At 52.1% G+C, this 17,625-nt stretch overlaps 2 protein-coding genes across 11 annotated transcripts; both read right to left on the bottom strand.

Annotated features, from left to right (window-relative positions):
• Window positions 1-5,181: 5,181 nt before the first annotated feature.
• Window positions 5,182-9,074, bottom strand: LOC138689172 (uncharacterized). Of its 6 annotated transcripts, none has more exons than XM_069802849.1 (8): window positions 8,171-9,074; window positions 7,787-7,919; window positions 7,351-7,407; window positions 7,008-7,110; window positions 6,740-6,911; window positions 6,562-6,664; window positions 6,218-6,303; window positions 5,182-6,085 (listed from the first exon to the last, which is right to left on the bottom strand). In XM_069802849.1, exons 1-8 carry the CDS (start codon window positions 8,183-8,185, stop codon window positions 5,906-5,908), a joined length of 849 nt encoding a protein of 282 aa, XP_069658950.1. In that variant the 5' UTR covers window positions 8,186-9,074; the 3' UTR covers window positions 5,182-5,905. The 6 variants fall into 6 exon arrangements, with proteins under 6 accessions (XP_069658950.1, XP_069658951.1, XP_069658953.1 ...); XM_069802850.1 differs by having other exon boundaries at window positions 6,740-6,906; XM_069802852.1 differs by lacking the exon at window positions 7,787-7,919 and having other exon boundaries at window positions 6,740-6,906.
• Window positions 9,075-10,292: 1,218 nt separating this feature from the next.
• On the bottom strand, window positions 10,293-17,609 carry MEAF6 (MYST/Esa1 associated factor 6). Of its 5 annotated transcripts, none has more exons than XR_011328024.1 (8): window positions 17,474-17,609; window positions 17,205-17,320; window positions 17,034-17,121; window positions 16,528-16,573; window positions 15,661-15,853; window positions 12,241-12,298; window positions 11,576-11,609; window positions 10,293-11,088 (listed from the first exon to the last, which is right to left on the bottom strand). XR_011328024.1 is itself a non-coding variant. In XM_069802854.1 (8 exons), the coding sequence occupies exons 1-8, from the start codon at window positions 17,567-17,569 to the stop codon at window positions 11,080-11,082; spliced, it is 612 nt and encodes a 203-aa protein (XP_069658955.1). In that variant the 5' UTR covers window positions 17,570-17,609; the 3' UTR covers window positions 10,293-11,079. The 5 variants fall into 5 exon arrangements, 4 of the variants coding, with proteins under 4 accessions (XP_069658955.1, XP_069658956.1, XP_069658958.1 ...); XM_069802854.1 differs by lacking the exon at window positions 12,241-12,298 and adding an exon at window positions 12,402-12,431; XM_069802855.1 differs by lacking the exon at window positions 12,241-12,298.
• Between the last annotated feature and the right edge of the window lie 16 nt (window positions 17,610-17,625).

Here is a 17,625-nt window from a genome sequence, read left to right as displayed (position 1 = left end):
GTGAACTCTAACATGTCAAGACTTTGCTCTAAAGCTTTGTTATGAACTGGGAAGGAAATGCAGTAGGAATATCAATGCTCACATTTCTGTGTAAGAATCTTCCCCTCCCACCTGCTATACTGCAGAACCACATGTTCCTATCTGACTTGCTAAATAACTTTATAGTCTTTATTCAAATTTGTGTTCCTGATTTAATACAGGGCAATGACTATTTCTAGTTAATAAAAAACAAGGAAGGCAGGTGCTCCCAGAGATAGTCCTTTGTTTCAAAAAGCAAATCTGGAGCCTCACAGTCTGAAAGGTCATTTATTGGCTGTGGGAGAGGAACCCTCTGGAGGATGTCATCTGAAGTGACAGTAAGCTCATGTGGCTCTGTACCTGTATGATGGCTGGGGTCTTGGTGGGGAGGGGATTAAGTGATGCGTCATAGATTTGGATCAGACCTTTTAACCAGGTGAAGACTTTTTCTGCTGTTTGTAGTGGGGTCTGTAGTTGAAAAATGCTGCAGGATTTTAAGGCCAGTCTTCTTGTAAAATACCTTAATAGCTAATTTTAGTTTTGCAGGATGTGTAGGTGTGGGGGGAATGCTTATTTTTATTTCTATCAAAGCTGGACCGACACAACTAAAGGAATCTGTGCAGAAGCACAGAGGTTCCTTACCATAACCAGAAAAGGAAGACCTGGTGGTGACTTAGTTTGGTTATGATGTTAATGGCCCTCTTCTATTGCAGTGACAGTCCTGGTGGCACACGAAGCAATCTGGGAGGGTCAGTTGCTAATACAAATCTGGTCAAAATCATTCCCACAAACTGCTGCTGTGTGTGCTGCTATGCCACCCAGAAAACCCAGCCAAAATCCAGCCACTGTTTCTCTGAATTCTGTCATTGTCTCATGCAAGGCTTCTGCGTGAGTGAACCTGTGCCTCCTGCCCCTGGAGCATTCTGTGTGTTTGAGTGCAAGTACTCCTTTCTTGTGTGCCATGTATCCTGGTGGGCCGGTTCACTGCGGTGCCCGGGAGCTCAGGAAGTATGAGGAATGCTGACCAGAACTGTCAAAGCTGCATGGGTTTTTGCCCCACACAGTTGTCTGCACTGAGTCGGAGGAGCTGCCTACCTGCACATGGCGGGCTGCTGTGCTTGGGCAGGCTCTCGCTGTGCTGTTATTGTGGAATTTTCAAGACACATCCTGTGGCTTACCACTTCCTTGGGGTGCATCGGCAGGGAGGACCTGTCATGACTGCTGTGCATTTGCATTGTGTTTCTTATCCATTTAAAATAGGTTAGATCTTCTTGTAAGCTTACTGATCTACTGAAGTTTAAGGAGGTCATACACAGACACCCTGTTGAAAGTTTCCTGTATTTCAGCGGGGTTGCCCTGCCTCCATCCTGTTGGCCTTGTGCAGTTGGTAAAGCCTTGTGCTGAGCCCCGCAGGAGGCTCGCTCCTCTCTGAGCAGCTTTTCCTACCCTGACAGGGTGAGGAATGGCTGCTGTTCTCTTCGAAGGGGGCAGCTCCCAGGCTGAGCTGGAGAACGGGGTGCAGAAGGCACCTGAAAAGTCAGGGCATAATAATGGGAAAGAGAAGGAGAATTGCTAAGATGACCCAAGGCTGTTTCTGTTGGACAGTGGGGCCAGCGGGAGCTGGCTGAACGGCTGTGAGCTCTGCAAAACAAGTCTGGTGAGCACAGCCATCGCTAGCTCTTTCCTTCCAAATCAAGCGTGCCATCCTTCACCCTCTGGCAGTGGTCAAGTCATTCTCACTTGTCATCTGTGTTGCTTCCTACTCTCAGCATGAGGAGATTGCTGTGGCTGCATCCTTCCCAAAAGCACAAGGCGGGGTAAAGGGAACCAAGGAGGGTGGGTTGGGGTAGGAAAAACTCTGACGTGAAGGTGAGGAGGCTGAGTGAAGGTGCTTCTAAAGAGGAATGAGGGGTCTGCTGATGTGTTTGAGGATAGAGGGGAACAGTCTCCTCTTTGCCTTCCCAGTTGTGCTAGAAATAGATGGCAAAGGTAATTAAATATCCTCAAAGGAAAGGCTTTGCTCCCACTGCACAATGGAAGGGTGAACAGGCAGGGGAAGAGCCTGCCTTCAGAAGTCAGTGCTGCAGGATATCTTGACTTTGTGGTTTTTTGTTGTTTTTTTTTAAATCAATACTCAAAAAAGGGAAGGAAGAAATGGGAAGCTGTGCTGTGGCAAAGGTCAGGGTAGACACTGCTGGATTCTTGTCTTTCCCTCCCCTGTGCTGGGCGGTGATCCAGAAGGGCCCTGGGCGGTGGACGCAGCCCCCTGCTCCCAGCCCAGAGGGATCGGGCACCCAATGTCTGTGGGGCCACAGCCTGTTCCCCAGGGTTTGCTCACCCCTCCCCTGCACCAGCTGCCTTGTGCCCTTCTTGCTTGCTGAACTTTTGTTTGAACCCATCTGGTTCCCTCCCATCGGGGGATTTCCAGGATGTGGCTAGCTCAACTCTTAACATTTTAAGGCATTTCCAGAGGCAGGAATCTGACCCACGGCTCCTGTACGGGCTGTGGGAAAGGGGCTGCTGTGTAATAGAAGCACATACACGTGTGGGGTTACATGGGGGCTGTGGCGATACCACCTGTCTGGGGCAGGCCACCTTACAAGCAAGCAGGTTCAGCATCAAATCTCTGTTTTCACCCACCTCTGAGGCTGCAGGGCTGTTTCTCTCCCTGCAGGTAGGGAGAGGTGTCCTGACCGCAGCAGCAGCTCTGCACTGCATATTTGAGGCAGTTTGGGGTACAGTCTTGCTGTAAGACAGAAATGCAGAAAGTGAGTAACTGCACAGACTAAACATTGCACCGAAGTGGACAGAAAGGTGCAACAGCTAGAGAGGGTCTGGGTCCTACCAGAGGGCAGGAAAGCAGGCAGGGGCAGGGAGGCTGGTGGTGTGCTGGGGATGGCGGAGTGCTGCCTGTGCAGGTACCTGTCAGTGCTCACCCTCCAGCCACGCATTTTTCAGTTCACCTGTCACCAGCCTTCCTCAGTGCCTTGGGGTTTAGGCCCTGAATGCCCCTGCATTCCCTCAGGCCAGGGTTTGCCCGTGGAAAGTCTTCCCTTAAGGAGTTGCACGAGGGCAGCAGAAGTGCTTTCTTGCTGTCTCAGCTTCCCCTTGAGCAGGTGGCCCCGAGCAAAGCTAAACCCCTTGCTGCAGCGACTTGGGGGACCAAAGCTAAACCCCTTGCTGCAGCGACTGGGGGGAGCGGCAGCCAGCTCAGCCCTCCTGGCACAGCCACAGGCCAGGAGTGAGAAGCAGCCCCAAACTTCCCCGTGGCTCGCAGTGCCTCCCCCGCGCCCCTGAAGGCCTGCGTTGCACAAATGTTTTGGAGTAACTACAGCGTCTGGTTGAGCAATAGGTCAGGAGGATTTGCATGGCGTGTTGGCCCAGGGGAAAGGTTTCCTCAGCCTGCGGGGCAGCTGTTGCCTCACACAGAGGCAGCGTGGTGAGAGTGCTGCAGCGGGGGCTGCCCACCCACGGGGGGCTGCGCCAGTGGGGAGGAAGAGCTGGTGAACGTAGCTAATGCTGCTTTATTTCACCCTCCACCTCCTAAACCCTGTCCAGGGCAGAGTGGCTGAGCTGCTGTCAGGGGATTTCCAGCACAGCCCTGTGGATTGCTTCAGGAGAGCTGAGCTGTGGCTGCAGCAGGGCCAGGACTGTGTCACATCGCTGCAAAGCTGCTGCCTGGCATCACTGGTGCTCCTGAGGTCTCTGCGTGGATGCTGCTGTGATTCTGCAGGAGAGGGGATGGTCAGTTTGGAGCTGGGGTTTTGCTGCAGCAGGGACCCAGGAGTGGCTCATTTGCAGGACCTGATTTAATTTGGTATTTCTATGAAGCGTGGGGCTGTCCCACCTCAAACACCGTGCAGGAGCCAGGTTGGTGCAGGATGAGTCAGGCTGCTGTTATTTGCATTGCATCGGTTCCCTGATGTGGGGTGTTGCATGGGCATGTTGGGAGGAACGATCCCTGCTCACTGTAGGAGCCTGTCCCCAGTCCCTGCACCTGGCCAGCCCTGTGGGGTGGGCGCAGAGGCTGCAGTGGGGGCTGTGGAGATGGTTTCCATGTGCTCTCCAGGGCTCTGGGGATGGCAGCCGGCCGAGGGTCATGGCAGCCATTCCACAGTGTTGTGGGGTTAATTCACAAGCAGCATCAGACAAGTCTACCTGGTGCTGGCAACAAAATCAGAATGAAAGTTAAAAAAAAAAAAAGCCTTAGGCCTGGAGGCCAGTTCTCAGGGCTGCAGGACTGTGAAGAGCAGGGTCACTAGCAGACCCTCAGCTGTGTGCCATGGGGGGCTCTTTGCACTTGCCCCAAGTGAAAACGAGCACCAGCTGGAGAGGAGACAGGAGAAACTGGAGTTTCCTCTGGCCTGTCCCAGAGGAAGACGCCTGCCTGTGTGGTGGATCGAGACATCTGCCCTGCTTGGGGAGCAGGGAGTCAGTCCTGGGCACGGATTTGTTCAGAGCTTTGTTCCCTGCCTAATGCACAGGCCAAGTCTTGGTGTAGGTGTGCGGTGGCATCGCCGGGCTCCCGGAGAGCTGTGCCTGTGGGTCTCGCAGGCAGTGACGGCAGGAGCCTTCTGCTGCCTGTGCCAGAGGGCAGATGCCCCTGAATTAGTGGCTGCCTTCTCTCAGGGGCAGCCGTAGCCTTTGCCATAAGCCGGTTGCCAGCGAGTCCTTCGTCCCCCTTTACCTGGCGGTTGCGGGGTCACTGCTGCCCAGGTGTAGGCAGCTGACGGTGGCAGACAGCGCAGTGCCAGGGCCCGCAGGGAAGGGCTGCGCACACAGGGCTGGCGAGACGTGTTTTAAGCAGTGGGAACAGCGATGAAAAGCGTTTGCCCATCTCTGGGCAAGGAGCGGCTGGTTTGCATAGCCTTCTCGCAAGGCAGGATTATCTCCCAGGCGGGAAGCGCTGCTGCCACACGCTCCCTTCAGCAGCACAGCTCACGTTTGCAATGCACACTTCCCTGACTGAATCACCGCTGCGGTACACACTGTTCCGTGCCCCAGCTGCCATGGGGTGGGGACTGGTCCCCAGTCTGCTTCAGCAAGAGCTCGTCTTCACACCCTCTCCCCAAAGAGCTCCAGGACTGGGGTCTTTGCAGAGCAGCGGTGGTGCAGCCCGTGCAGCGGAAAGACCAAGCGCACACAACCAAGTGGAAAGTGGCCGCCTGTATTCTACAGCAGCAGAGCAGTGGCTGGCAGTGGTGGGGGGAGCCCGTGGCAGGGTGGGAGCCAGCATGCAGCCCCCTGAGGCTGGACCAGGGCTTGGGCACAGGGTGGACCTTCACCCGCAGGTCTTGCACGGGAGCCCAAGGCTGATCCTGTCACATGTGGAGGTCCTGTGGCCCTGCTGGGTCTGTGCTCCTGGGGGTGGGAGGTTCAGTGCCCTCCTCCAGCCCCGCCCCCCAGCTGCTTCTTCTGCCTTTGCTGGGCTGGGGGCTGACAGACCCAACACAGCGCTTTTGAGGGGGGGCAGAGGCATGTTTGCTCAGATGTGCCCCATGCAGCTCGGAGCCTGCTCCACTCAGGGCTGGCACTCCTGCAGCACAGCATCCCTGGCTGAGCCATTCTCTGGGGACGAGGGCCCCTCGGCCCCCCCAGGAGAGAGGGTTCCCCCTCCCCACCGCTGAGAGCTGCCACAAGGAGCCGGCCGAGAGTTGCAACGCGTGTGGAGCAGCTGACAGAGGGGCTCAACTGGCCAAGGAGGAAGTAAACGGGGCAGCGCTTGAGTTTTGCAATCCATCCGTGGCCATGGCGTCACCAGCTCGTGCAAGGTGACGGAGCTGGCGGTGACCTTACTCCTCGTTCCTGGAAGCTCCCAACAAGTTGCAGCAGGTCAGGAAGATGCTCCTTGCTGGACTCCGCCAGAGACAACCTGCCCAGGGCACAGTCAGTCCCAGGGGTGGCCCCGGGCAAGGGGTGACTGTGACCTGCCCTGGGCAGCCCAGGAGACAGCGGCTTGCCCTGAGCTGCCTCCCGGCTGGTTCCTGCTTCTGGGAACTGGCTGCAGTTCTGCTGAACGGGCAGGGCTGGGCAGGATGGGGCAGGACGGGGCAGGGCCTGGCTGGCACTGAAGGATGATGGAGGCACATACAAGGACATGGGAACACAACCAGGACTGCGCCGTCCTGGCCTATGTCCTGCAGTGCCTGGGCAGGGAGGGACATATGGCTCCTTCCCGTCTCACCAACACCCCGCTTACACCTTCTGCTTGTCGTGGAGCTGCTGGCCCCAAAAGACTGCCTGGGCATGGGGCTGGCTGCCAGCGTGGCTCCATCCACCGGTGTCCTTTAACAGAGCAAAAGGGCGAGAGGCGAAGCGATGGCCGGAGCTCTGCTGAGTGCAGGAGCACCCAGCCGGGCTCCTGCTGGCAACTGGTACAGAGGCCTGGGAGCCTTCCCTGGCACCCTGTCCTCCCAGGTACCTCCCAGTGCTCCCTATCGGCAGACCTCAACATGTTGCCCCATCCCCAGCTCTGGCTGCAGGTGGCAGGTCCCCCCTCCCTGACCACTGGCTCTCCATCCCCCCCGTGTCCCCAGCTGCTACCTGCCAGGCTCTCTCCCTCACTCCCACTGGCACTTTGGTCCTCCGCTTCCCCCAGCAGCTCGGGGCTGTCACCGCTGTCCCACCACCGCGGGCGCTCCTGCAACTGGGACGGGGCATGAGGGTCCAGTGTACTGGAGGGGACTGGGGGGGGGTCCTTGGGGCCCTATGGGGGACTCACCCGCTGGCGCAGGCCTTGCTGTTCCTGCAGCAGCTCCAGGAACCGGCTGCTCCACAACAGCTTCTCGGCGCCCAGCTCGGTGCAGAGGAAGCGGACGTCGGCCTCCAGCGCCTCTAACCTCTCCAGCATGGCCTCGCTGGCGTCACCGCACCGCTGCCGCTCTGCCACTGCCCTGGCACCACAGCTCAGCTCCCGCCAGCGCCCTGCGACACCCACCCCAATCGGCCTCCGCACCAAAGGACACCCCCCCGCCGTGCCGGGGACCTACCTGCCTGCCCAGGCTCCAGCGCAGAAGTGGAACCCCCGTCCTCCTCCTCCTCCTCGCTCCCCTGGCTGCCACTTTCCAGATTCGACCGCAGCACCATGCCAAGCTGAAAGCCGCCATGGACAGCAGGGACTGACATATCCACGGGCAGCCGAGCCCGGCTGGCCGCTGGCACCGACGCTGACCAGGGAACCCTGCCATGCTGTGACCTGGGGTCCTACAGCCCCTCTGGTGCCACAGGGCCGCCCAACAGACCATGTCACCAGGCTCAGCCGTGTCCTGGGGGAGTCAGAAATCTCCGCAGCCCCTGTGGCGTGGGGGCACGTTGGGGGAGTGAGTTAGTTACCTCCTCGGTGACCTGGAAGGCGCCGTCCCAGCAGCTCTTGTAGCAGAACAGCAGGTACTGGGGGAGAGGACGGCAGCCGCGTGGTGAGAGCAGCAGGCTCAAACCTGCCCCAGGGAGGGCAGAGCCCGGAGCAACATCCCCACATCCCCAGTGCTCTCGGAGGGCAGAACCATACAGTGCCTCAAGCCAACTCCCAAGGATGAGGGTCCCAATCCTCCAGCCATGCTGTCGGACGGCGTGGTGACCTCCTCCCCCATCTGCCCCCGCTGCACCGAACCACAGCCCCCGGCACCACAGGTACAGAGCGGTACACCCCCCCGGCAGACCCTTGACCCCACGCCCCGGCACCTGGTTCTGGGCACGCGCCACGTTTAGAGCCGACACAAGTGCTTGAAGGCCCTTGGGGAAGGGACCCCCACCCCCCCGTGGTACCCACCCACACCAGCCTCCAGAGCCACCACAGCCCCCAGAGCACTGTCCCGGAGAGCGAGAGGAGCCACCGGCACCCGGCGCGCAGGAGCTGCCTCCACCTCGGCACCAGCGGGCCACGCTGCCTGCCCATGGGGACCCTGCAGACCAGGAGACGGAGAGGTGATGTGCCCACAGCCCTGGGAGCCACCGGCTTGCTCACGTGCCACGCTCCGCATGCTGGAGGGACGCGTGGCAGCCGCGGGGTGCACCAGCACACGCTGGTGTCCAGCCTGGCTCGCCGAGTGCCAGGCTAGCAAAAGGGAGGGCGAGCATTCACAGGGCCAGACCCCAGCAGGTAGGACATGAGTTCAGCAGGGACGCCTGCTCCCCCCGGGCTGTGCCCCCTTACCCGGCGATGCACCATGCGCGGACCCCTCCTGGACCTGGCTGGGGCAGCTGCTGCCCCTCCTGCGTGGTGTCAGCTCTCAGCTGCTGCTCACCGCTTGCTTGGGCTCGATAAAATCCTGCCTAATCCTCTTGGTGACGAGGCTGCGCAGGGGATTAGTGTTTCTCCTGCTCTACCTTTGGTGGCCATAAGGACGGTTGCTGCTGTGCCACCCCTCGTTTGCTCTGCTCAGGATTCATCTTCTACAAGCAAAGGACTTGCAATTTATTTTTAACTACTACTTCTAGCTTTCATTAGCATTCAGGTAAAAGCCCATGCAGTGCACTCTGACTCCTGTGTCCCAGGCCAGGCTATCTGGGGATCTTTAGTCACTCAGGCCATTTAGGAATTAAAACAGAAGTCTTCAGAAATAAAATAGAAGTTTTAGGCACAACTGCCAGAGTCAGACTCCAGCATCCATCTCATGACACTCTTGTAGGAGATGGTGCTTATGTTCCCAAAGTGATCAGAGACCGCCACACACCATCCTCCCCCCCGCCCCACAGTAACACCGTGGGGAAGCTGCTGCTGCAGAGCTTCAGCCATTAGTGCTTGTTCTGGGACAAGCTGGGGCAGACCGCACAGAGCCCCACGGCCTCTTAATCTCACCTGTCTCGTGGCAGCCAAAGGGCTACTGCCCATCAGCAGGACCTGGGAGGGAAGAGCTGCATATCAGCAGAACAGGGTGCCTTCAACTGTGAACCAAGCGTTTGCCATTTAGCTTTCTGCCCTGATCAGTGTGCTGGCTCCCCAGGGCTGCTGCCATCAGACACTGTCCTCATCAGAACAGGCTGTCCCCTTCCTTTAGTGACAAACACTGCCGGAGGCAGGAAAGGTTGCGTTTTCCCCTTGTCCCTGCAGCACCCCTAATGCCTATCACAGGGAAAGTGGAGCTGATTGATTGACACTTCACCACAAAAAACTCCTGTACACACAGGCCTCCAAGCCAAGCTACAGGAGCCCTTTGCTGTTTCTCTGCAGGTAAATGTTCTGGTCTAAAAGGTACAGCAGCTTTCCTTGAGGTCAAAGAGGTGCAGCAAAGATTTTTTACTCTCTGAAGTTCAGCGCTCTTGCAATCCTTGCTTTGGAAGTAGTGGGAGAAAAACTGCTTTTGTACCAAGGCCAAGTAATCAAAAACCATCAGCTACGACTTCTTTTCTCCAGAACTATGGAAAAGCAAGGCCTTTCAGGAATTTATGCTGTTTCCTAGATCTTCCACCCCCCTGTATTTAACCTCTGTAACTTAAAACACAAAAAAGTAGGACAGCTTTGCTGCTCTCCCGTTAAGCCATTACATCCTGACACCCCCCTGCAGATAAGCAGCCATCGGCCCCTGACAGCAGAGTGCCAGCTGCTCACTCTACTGTGGGATAAGCCAGCTCCCACCGTGAACAAATACAGAGCTGCCTTGATCCCTGAACCAGACAACAGAACAAGGGAGAACTTTGCCCTACACATTTGCCTTCACTCTTCGGTACCGCTCTGCACTGACTGTGTTGCCTGGAGGGAGCTGAAAAAGACCCAAGACACCAGGAAAGCAGAGGTGTAGCAGAACGGAATGAACACTCAGCTGTAACAAGTGCACATGCACGCACTGGGGGGGCCGTCAGGTGAGCGATACAGCTTTTCCCACAGCACTCATTAAGCAGACACAAATACATTACAGCACCAGTAACAAAACCTATTTGCCACCTTGAGAAAAGCAAAGCTTATTTCAACATCAGCACTGATATCTTGACCCGGCTACTGTGAAAAGCACCTAACACTCATCCCTCTGTGTACTCTACCAGTGGCAATCCAGACTGCTCATTTCTTATCTGCGGGCATTCTGCCAGTATCAGCAAGAACTGACTTACATCCAAGTCCTACCTTGAAGCGGGATTAGTTGGAACACAGCTGGAGATTAGTGCCTGGCAATCCTTTCAAGTAGTCAATGTTATGTCTACCAGAGGAAAGAAAGCACAAGGATGGTCAAGAGACAAGGAAAAGCTACTATGCAGAAGTGGAAGAATTCCAGCAAAGTCCTCAATAAAGCAGATGGAGAATAAAAAAACACTAGGAGTCAAATTTTGGACTGCACAAAACATGAGAAGAGAGACAAACATGTAATTTTATTGTTTATGTACAAATGACAGAAGTTTGTATTAAAAAGAGAATCCACCCAACCTCAAAGACAGTAAAGAGCAAGATGGCTTTGGAGCTCCAGCCTTCCCTGCATCTAAAAGCACTGTGTAAATTTCAGGGGATGGTGTTTAAAATTAAAGTTAGAGAAAAGGGTTAACCACCTTCTTCTCTGCTTGAGTAAGAATCAAAATAAGCTGTTCCACAAAATGAAGAACTTTCCGCTCTACATGGATTAAAACAAAGAAACCCAAAGGCAATTTGTTAACTATACACTTTGGTTTAAAAACAAAAACAAAACCAACAAAAAACCAAAGCAAAACCAAAACTACAATGCTAATTATCAGCAATAAAAGTAATCTAAGTCTTACAACATAGGTGGGACATACTGAATCATACCCTAGGTCCAGTGGAAAAAGAAATACCTCTCCATGGGTTTGCAGATGACAGGGGTGGTGGCAGCAAGATCAGCCAATTTTGGGAAGTTCCTGACTGAGGTGGAAGCACAGAACAGTCAGGAACTCAGGACTACTACTACTACTACACCTTAGTCTTCCTGCAACTCAGGTGATGTAAAAATGATGCAAGTACATGGTCCAAGATTTTCTCCCATCTAAGTTCTTTAGAGTGAGCCACTCCCATCTGCAGACACTTGGCCAGAGAGCTGCCATCGTGCTCATTCAGTCGACTGGCATTTTTCTCAGCGGGGATTCACGTAGACCTAAATCCCGGAAGCATCACCACTGATGAGTCTAGTAGTCCTGCAGAGAAAGAAAAGGACAGGCACATTAAGACCCTCCTACCTTCAATACTGCTTGCAGAGCTGGGATTCTCAGTCTTCTCTCATTTCTACATACCATTAGTTGCAGGCAAAACAGAAAAGAGATTTTTTTTCTTGTAGCTAAACATTCAAAAGAAAGGATCCTTCAAAACCTTAGTTCAAGAACACATCAACCAAAACCAGATGCTTTTAATGTTCTGGATCATGACAAGATAATAGAACGCAAAACAGGTTTTTCCATAAAAAGTGGACAAGACTTAACCGTGACCTAGCTTCATAACAAACCTACCTGGGCTTATTTACTGTTAAATCCACAAGACAATGCTTATTTCATACCATGATATTCCTCAACCATGAAAATAAGATCTTAAATTACAGCAGAGGGAGGCTTTTTAAGATTAGGAGTCAGTCAGCCACTCAAGTCTACAGATGAGCAATGAAAACAATGACAGAGCACTGATACTTACGGCTCTTGGCTTTTTGTTTAACTTGAGATCAATCCTGTGGTTGGAAAGATAAGAGAAATGTCCATTTCAATACATTAAACCAACACTAGAGTTCAAAGAACCAGCTACTGCATATGGCACAGGCTACAACAAAGACTATTTGGTTAATTCAATCCACATTCTCAATTCGGCTGAGCCAAATCACTGTCCCAATATTACTGGACAAGAGAGCAGCAAAGAGACGGAGAGTGGATTCTTTATTATTTGCTAAAATGCATATTCCGTCCACTCAAAAAAAGAGTTAATAAAGATTCATAATAAAAATCACAGGGAAGTTATGCAGCATAAAGAAATAAGGTTAAATATGCATGCTCTATGTTAATTTGTTAGATGTGTAACTATGCCACAGGTAATTATTCAGACATAGTGGTAATGGTTATTTAGTTGGAATAGAGATAGGAGTTTAAGATGACAGGGATTATATGAGTCAAAGGTACTGGTTTATTACATTTTTCCAGAAGGAAATATCCAAGTCTACACTAATCTCCTTAAGAAGCAAAGCCAGAAGAATCAGTTTTGAAACTATGTTTTTAAGTTAAAAAGTTTATCTATTTAAAAATGAAATAGAAAGGTAAAGAAGAGTGAAGTTAATTTAATTTTGCTGAAGTTATTAAATAAAATGTTACCTCCATCACGCTTTTCTGTTTTTAAAAAAAACTTCCCAGCCTAACCTAATATACATACCTACAATTAAACAGATAAACTATGGGTTAGAAAGGTCTCAAAAGGCACATTGGTGTCTACACACTAACAACACAGCACAAGTACTAATTCAAGTCAAACTTACTCAAAGTCATAATCAAACATGCCAGACGGGCTGAGGGGCAGCATTTGAAAGGAAGAAAGCAATAGAAATTAATATACTAATGAATTAAATAAATTAGTTGATTAGCCACCCTAGCGAGATTACTAAAAAATAAAATAAAATAAAATAAATAATAAAGCCAGTGTTCAAATGCCATAAAGTTCTTAAGATATCTTAACCAGAATTGGGCACAAAAAGCACTCCAGATTTGGCAATCCAGAGTCCCCCTCCCCAGTGGGATTTCCGGGAAAAAGAGGTGTTAGAACAGAGGCAGACTGGTTTTATGGAGGGAATTTTAGGTGCTGAAAAAGGAAGCTATCAGATAGGTGAGAGTGCACACTAGCTCATAGGCAGAGAGAAAAACTGATTTGCTTGCAAAAACAAACGAGCGGGTGGTCAGAAAGCAGTGGCTTTGTCTAGATTATTACGGCAAAGCAAAGCTTGTTCAGGCAGAGGTGGAGACGACACAGAACTAAGTGGCCAACTTCGCATTCGAATATTCTCATAATGTACACACATACACACATCCTCTTGCACTCGCTTCCTTTAGAGAGCTAAAAAGAGAACATGGTCACTTGGCCAAAGCTAATTACAGTTTGGTGACATTCCCACCCCTCGTCTCAGCATTCACACAGATACCACAGCACTGTCTCTAGAAACACTTCTGCCCCAAAGCTAACAACTGTATTGGTGGGAAAAGACTTATCATCAAATCAGCTGTAACTTAGTAGCTTTTCAGCACTGAATTTCTAAGAGGAAACAGTCTTGTTTTCTTCTGAAATACTTTTTAGCCATGAACTTGCTGAGCGCACAGAAAAGAATCATCTTGGCCTTCCTGTGGTCTCTGAGGGTACAGAGGATGACTACAATAAAGACACTGTAACTTCCATCTGATTCCCTGATTTTAACTGTTCAAAGTTAAACTGCCTATTCATGCCAGTTCTGCCCAGCCTGAATCCAACTTTCCACACTGCTCTCGGTGGCGTACAAAGTAGAAAAGCCAGTGGAGTCAGTACAGCTTCAGGGTGCCTGTTCCCAGCACCTCCCAGTTCTTCATGAACAGGTGAGCAGAACTCAAACGTATGCTGGCAAAGGGAAGAGCTTCTGAATCAAAAGAAGTGCCAATGTTTCTTTTTGTTCTTCTCTTTTTCATTCCATGACACTCAAGAAACAGATGCGCAGGTCTCTTCTGAAAGAGCAGTCTGGGCTGCAATGCATTTTAAAGCACTTCGCTATACCTTCAGTAGACTGGGACTGTTTTGTTGTTGGGTTTTGGTTGCTTGGTTTTTTTAACCTAGATATACTTAAAAATTGTTTGGTCTTTTCTGCCAAAATTTAGGAGATAGTAACGGCAATCACAATTTTAACAGAGTTTTTATTACAGACAAACTTAATTATCTTCTTCTTCTTTTAATTATCTATCTGGCCATGCTAAGCATTATGAAGTAGTCAATTACTAACTTACTAAGCCTTTCCATAATGTAATGTGTCTGACATATCTCTTAGGATGATAAGAATTGCCATACCAGATCAGACCAGGGCTCCTCATCTCCAACATTCTGTCCCCAACAGTAGCCAGCATCAGCTGCTTCAGTGGAAGGAATGTAGAAGAAACCCCAATGCAACACAACCTGTCAGTAGGGCAGTTTCTTCTAACTCCTGTCACTAAAGTTTGGGTTATGTAACGGAGCAAAAGAATTTATATTATTTACAGCACTTGTATTGCACCCCACTGCATCGGCAGTGGATTGGTTTGCTGTCCATGTAAGTAAGCGCTTAGTAGAACATTTTATAATTTGTCTGAAATAGCAATTTTCTTAAGCTGTACTTCAGTTTTACAGATTGTTCCTCTGAACTTGTTTACAGATGTAGTTTCTCGTGTTATTCCTGAACTTCTTTCCAATTGTCTACAGGCAAAAAAAAAGGAGTTTTGAACTGCTTTGGATTCCCACCTTATGAGGACCCAAAGGGACATCCAGTACTTCAGGATGTTTGCCCAATTAAGACTGCTGTAGGAAGAAAATTCTGATCTAAGAAAGACACACTAATGACTCAAAACCTAGCGAAGAAGAAAAAGTTGTTAAACATTTTTCAAGCACTATACCTACCTCTGTACCTCCCAAACCAACCTTCCCCCAGTAATCTTTGTAAATTTTTACCACTTTTCTTTAAAACATTTCTCTCTTGTAATTGTATGGGAAGGTCCCTTAAAAAGGAAAGCCCATCCACACACAAAGCCAACAAGCTCAAAGTTAGCAAGAACACTTGATTTTTAAAAGCTCCTTTACTTCTAATAGTCTTTAGGCACCAGTTCCAGCAATCACTTCCAGAAAGGTGCAGTAAATGTCTCGTCTTTCCAAGTGCATGGATTTCCATGGATTTTTCCCCTTAGGGCCTGACTCCACAGCGCACTGTCATACTCTGTAGAAAGCCTTGGGCTAGCTCTGCTGAGGGGCTCCAAGACACAGTTAAGCAGCAGGTTATGTTGGCCCATGGAGAGCAGCACTGTAAGGCAGGGAGTTTATTTCAGATTTCCAAGTCGTCAGCCCACCATGCTGCATCACACCTTAGGGGCTTACCTTAAGGGGCAGAACTGGTCATCTAAATTCAACCACAAAGAGTTCAGGAAATCTTTGCTTCACAGGAATTTCAGGTCAGTTTAATAACAAACACTTTGAGGTTAACACGACAAATGCCATAATCAAAAGAGACTCAGTCTGGGACATGACAGCTGAAAGGGCTTGGAGTGGAAATCTTAGTGAAGGCACTGGGAGTGTCCACAACCCCCAAAACATTCCAATTTGCTTTTTCACCCTCCTTCTCCAAAGAAAGTACTGACACTCCTATCTTACTTGGATCTGCAGAAACCGAGAAGCAAGCACAGGAGGCCAGGACTGCAATCTTCCTCTACTGGAAGGAAGACAGCTTTATTCTCCTGGACAGATAGGAGAATTGAAAAAGCCTGGTCAAAAGCCTAGCTGTACCAGAGCTGGAGTTAGTACCCTGTGCTGCTTGTTCATCTTCTTCAGCATGCTTTCCCCTCCTTGATACAATGGGGGCAATGGGGTCCTGATGAATGCTACAAGATGCATACAACTGAAAACCAGAAAAATTACCAAAACAAATGACCTGAGCTGCTCATTACTCTAACAAGTTACTAGTTCCATTCACATAATAAGGTAAATTCAACAACAGCTAACCATTCAGAAGGCATGACAAGAAGGCTGCTGGTACCACTAACCTGTGTCGATTTTTGTTCTTCCGTTTTTTGTGGCTGCTGTGGTGGCTCCCCGAAGAAGTAGAGGAAGCAGCTTTCTGGGGTTTCACCCCCTGCACAGACCCATCCAGCTCTTCAGCATCCTCCTGGTTGGGCTCATTCTCCTGATTGTGAAAGTCTGGAGAAGTGTCACTTTCTGTGCCACTGCCTGGCTCCCCTAGAGCATGACAAACACAGACGAGCACAGCGGTTACCACCCCACAGCTCACACCCCAGGCTGCCCTGGCAAAGCCCTGCGTGGAAGAAGCAGCCCCCAGCAACAGAACATGGGGCAGCAGAGACACGCTGAGCCTTACGGCACCAGGTGGTAAATAAGAGAACCTGAAAAATATTTCTGAAGGACAGCAGGCTACCTCCTCAGCAACTGAAGCACACTAGAATTGCATGAGATTTGGCATTGATTACAAAAACATTTTTAAAAATCCTGAATGTAAGCGGCTCCTCCTCACGTCACTTGCAAGTGACTGAGAGAGACACAAACAGAAACGCGTTGCTTCAGCTCTTCTAGCCTCTTTCTCCAAAGACGACCAAATCCATTTAAATAAGTTTTATGCACAATAAACCCTTGCTTGGCATAAAGGTTTGCTCAAGAAAGGAAGCTCAACTTTACTTCTGTTTCTCACGGTGCCACTTTGCTGACTTGTGCAGCTAGCGGGTGTGCTGGGAGCACTCAGGAGCCGGCCTTAGGGGAGCAGCTGCAGGTCCCTGGACGGGGAGCGCTGCGGGGGAGCAGCACGTACAGCACGGATCCAGACAACTGGAGACAGAGCTGAATGGTGGGGAGAAGTGTAGTTCTTTCCAAATTCTGAGAGAAATGAGAAAGTGACTTACGCTTCTCAATGAGCTGGTCCTGAACTCCAGCTAATGCACTGACCGCCTAGAAAACCGAAAGGGATGTTAATGAAAGCAGTAATTCACTTACCACTTTTCAAATGCTCAAAACTACAGAGATCGCCTCAGAAAGACGCGTCAGGCCTTTGCTTGAAAGAGCTTACGACCTAGCACCAGCACAGCACAGCAGAAGGGGGTTAGGAGCAAAAAGATAAAGACACGGATTGCAGTGACAGGCGTGTGGCACAGGTGGCTCTTGACTGCGGCTCCCTTTCGCCTCTCTGGGCGCTAGGAAAGGGGTTTCTGAAAGGGGCTGCGACGGGGGAGTGAAGATGCTCGGGTCAGGGGATATTGGGCAGGTACAGGAGCTTAAATGGAAAGCTGGTCCTGCAGCAGCCCGGGTGACCACCGAGGAGCAGCAAGGGGTGGGGAGCGGGACGGGGACACGGATGGGGACGGGGATGGGGACGTCTGCTCGGCCCCGCCGGGCCCGGCCCGGCACTCACCGCTGCCGAGGTGACCGAGGACTTGCTGAAGAGCCGCTCGGCCTCCTTGAACTTGCGGTTCCTCCGGTCGTTTTTGCTGTTGGAGTTCCTGAAACGGAGAGAAGCCACATCGCGGGGGCCCGGCCGGGCCGGGCCGGGCGGGCAGGGCCGGGCAGGGCCGCCGGGACTCACTTCTGGTTGGTGAGGTAGCGGTCCCAGCCGCGGATGATGTTCCCGTACATCTGCGTGTCCTCCAGGTAGCTGCCCTCGAAGGCGTAGATCTGCCGCTCCAGGTTGGCCAGCGTCTCCTGCCGGGCACAGCGCAGCGCATGGAGCGGGCCCGGCCCCGCGCCCGCCCCGCCGCCCAGGCCCCGCCGCCGCCGCCGCCGCCCGCGGCCTAGGCCCCGCCGCCGCCTCCCGGCCCCGCCGCCCGGCCCCGGCGCCCAGGCCCCGCCGCTCACCGCCAGCTCCTGCTTGCGCTTCACCAGCTCGGCCAGCTCCCGGCGGGTGTCGGGGATCTGCGGGGGGCCGCCGGCCTTGGCGTGCAGCGCGGCCATGGCGGCGGCGGCCTGCGCGGGCCGGGCGGGGCGGGGCGGCGGCTGCGCTGCCGGGA

Source organism: Haliaeetus albicilla, chromosome 16 (assembly GCF_947461875.1).
Source record: "Haliaeetus albicilla chromosome 16, bHalAlb1.1, whole genome shotgun sequence".
Lineage (NCBI taxonomy): Eukaryota > Metazoa > Chordata > Aves > Accipitriformes > Accipitridae > Haliaeetus > Haliaeetus albicilla.
Note: the sequence above shows the minus strand (reverse complement) of the source record. Positions and strands in the feature narration are given on the sequence as shown.

Coding starts and splice junctions, on each gene's coding strand:
- LOC138689172 (XM_069802847.1), bottom strand. CDS start 7,997: ATGCGGAGCGTGGCACGTGAGCAAGCCGGTGGCTCCCAGGGCTGTGGG. Junction 7,408..7,786: donor GGCTCTGGAGGCTGGTGTGG/GTGGGTACCACG, acceptor CCTCTCCCCCAG/TACCTGCTGTTCTGCTACAA. Junction 6,665..6,739: donor AGCAAGGCCTGCGCCAGCGG/GTGAGTCCCCCA, acceptor GCCCCGTCCCAG/TTGCAGGAGCGCCCGCGGTG.
- MEAF6 (XM_069802853.1), bottom strand. CDS start 17,569: ATGGCCGCGCTGCACGCCAAGGCCGGCGGCCCCCCGCAGATCCCCGAC. Junction 17,321..17,473: donor AGCGCAAGCAGGAGCTGGCG/GTGAGCGGCGGG, acceptor TGTGCCCGGCAG/GAGACGCTGGCCAACCTGGA. Junction 16,574..17,033: donor CCTCGGTCACCTCGGCAGCG/GTGAGTGCCGGG, acceptor TCGGTTTTCTAG/GCGGTCAGTGCATTAGCTGG.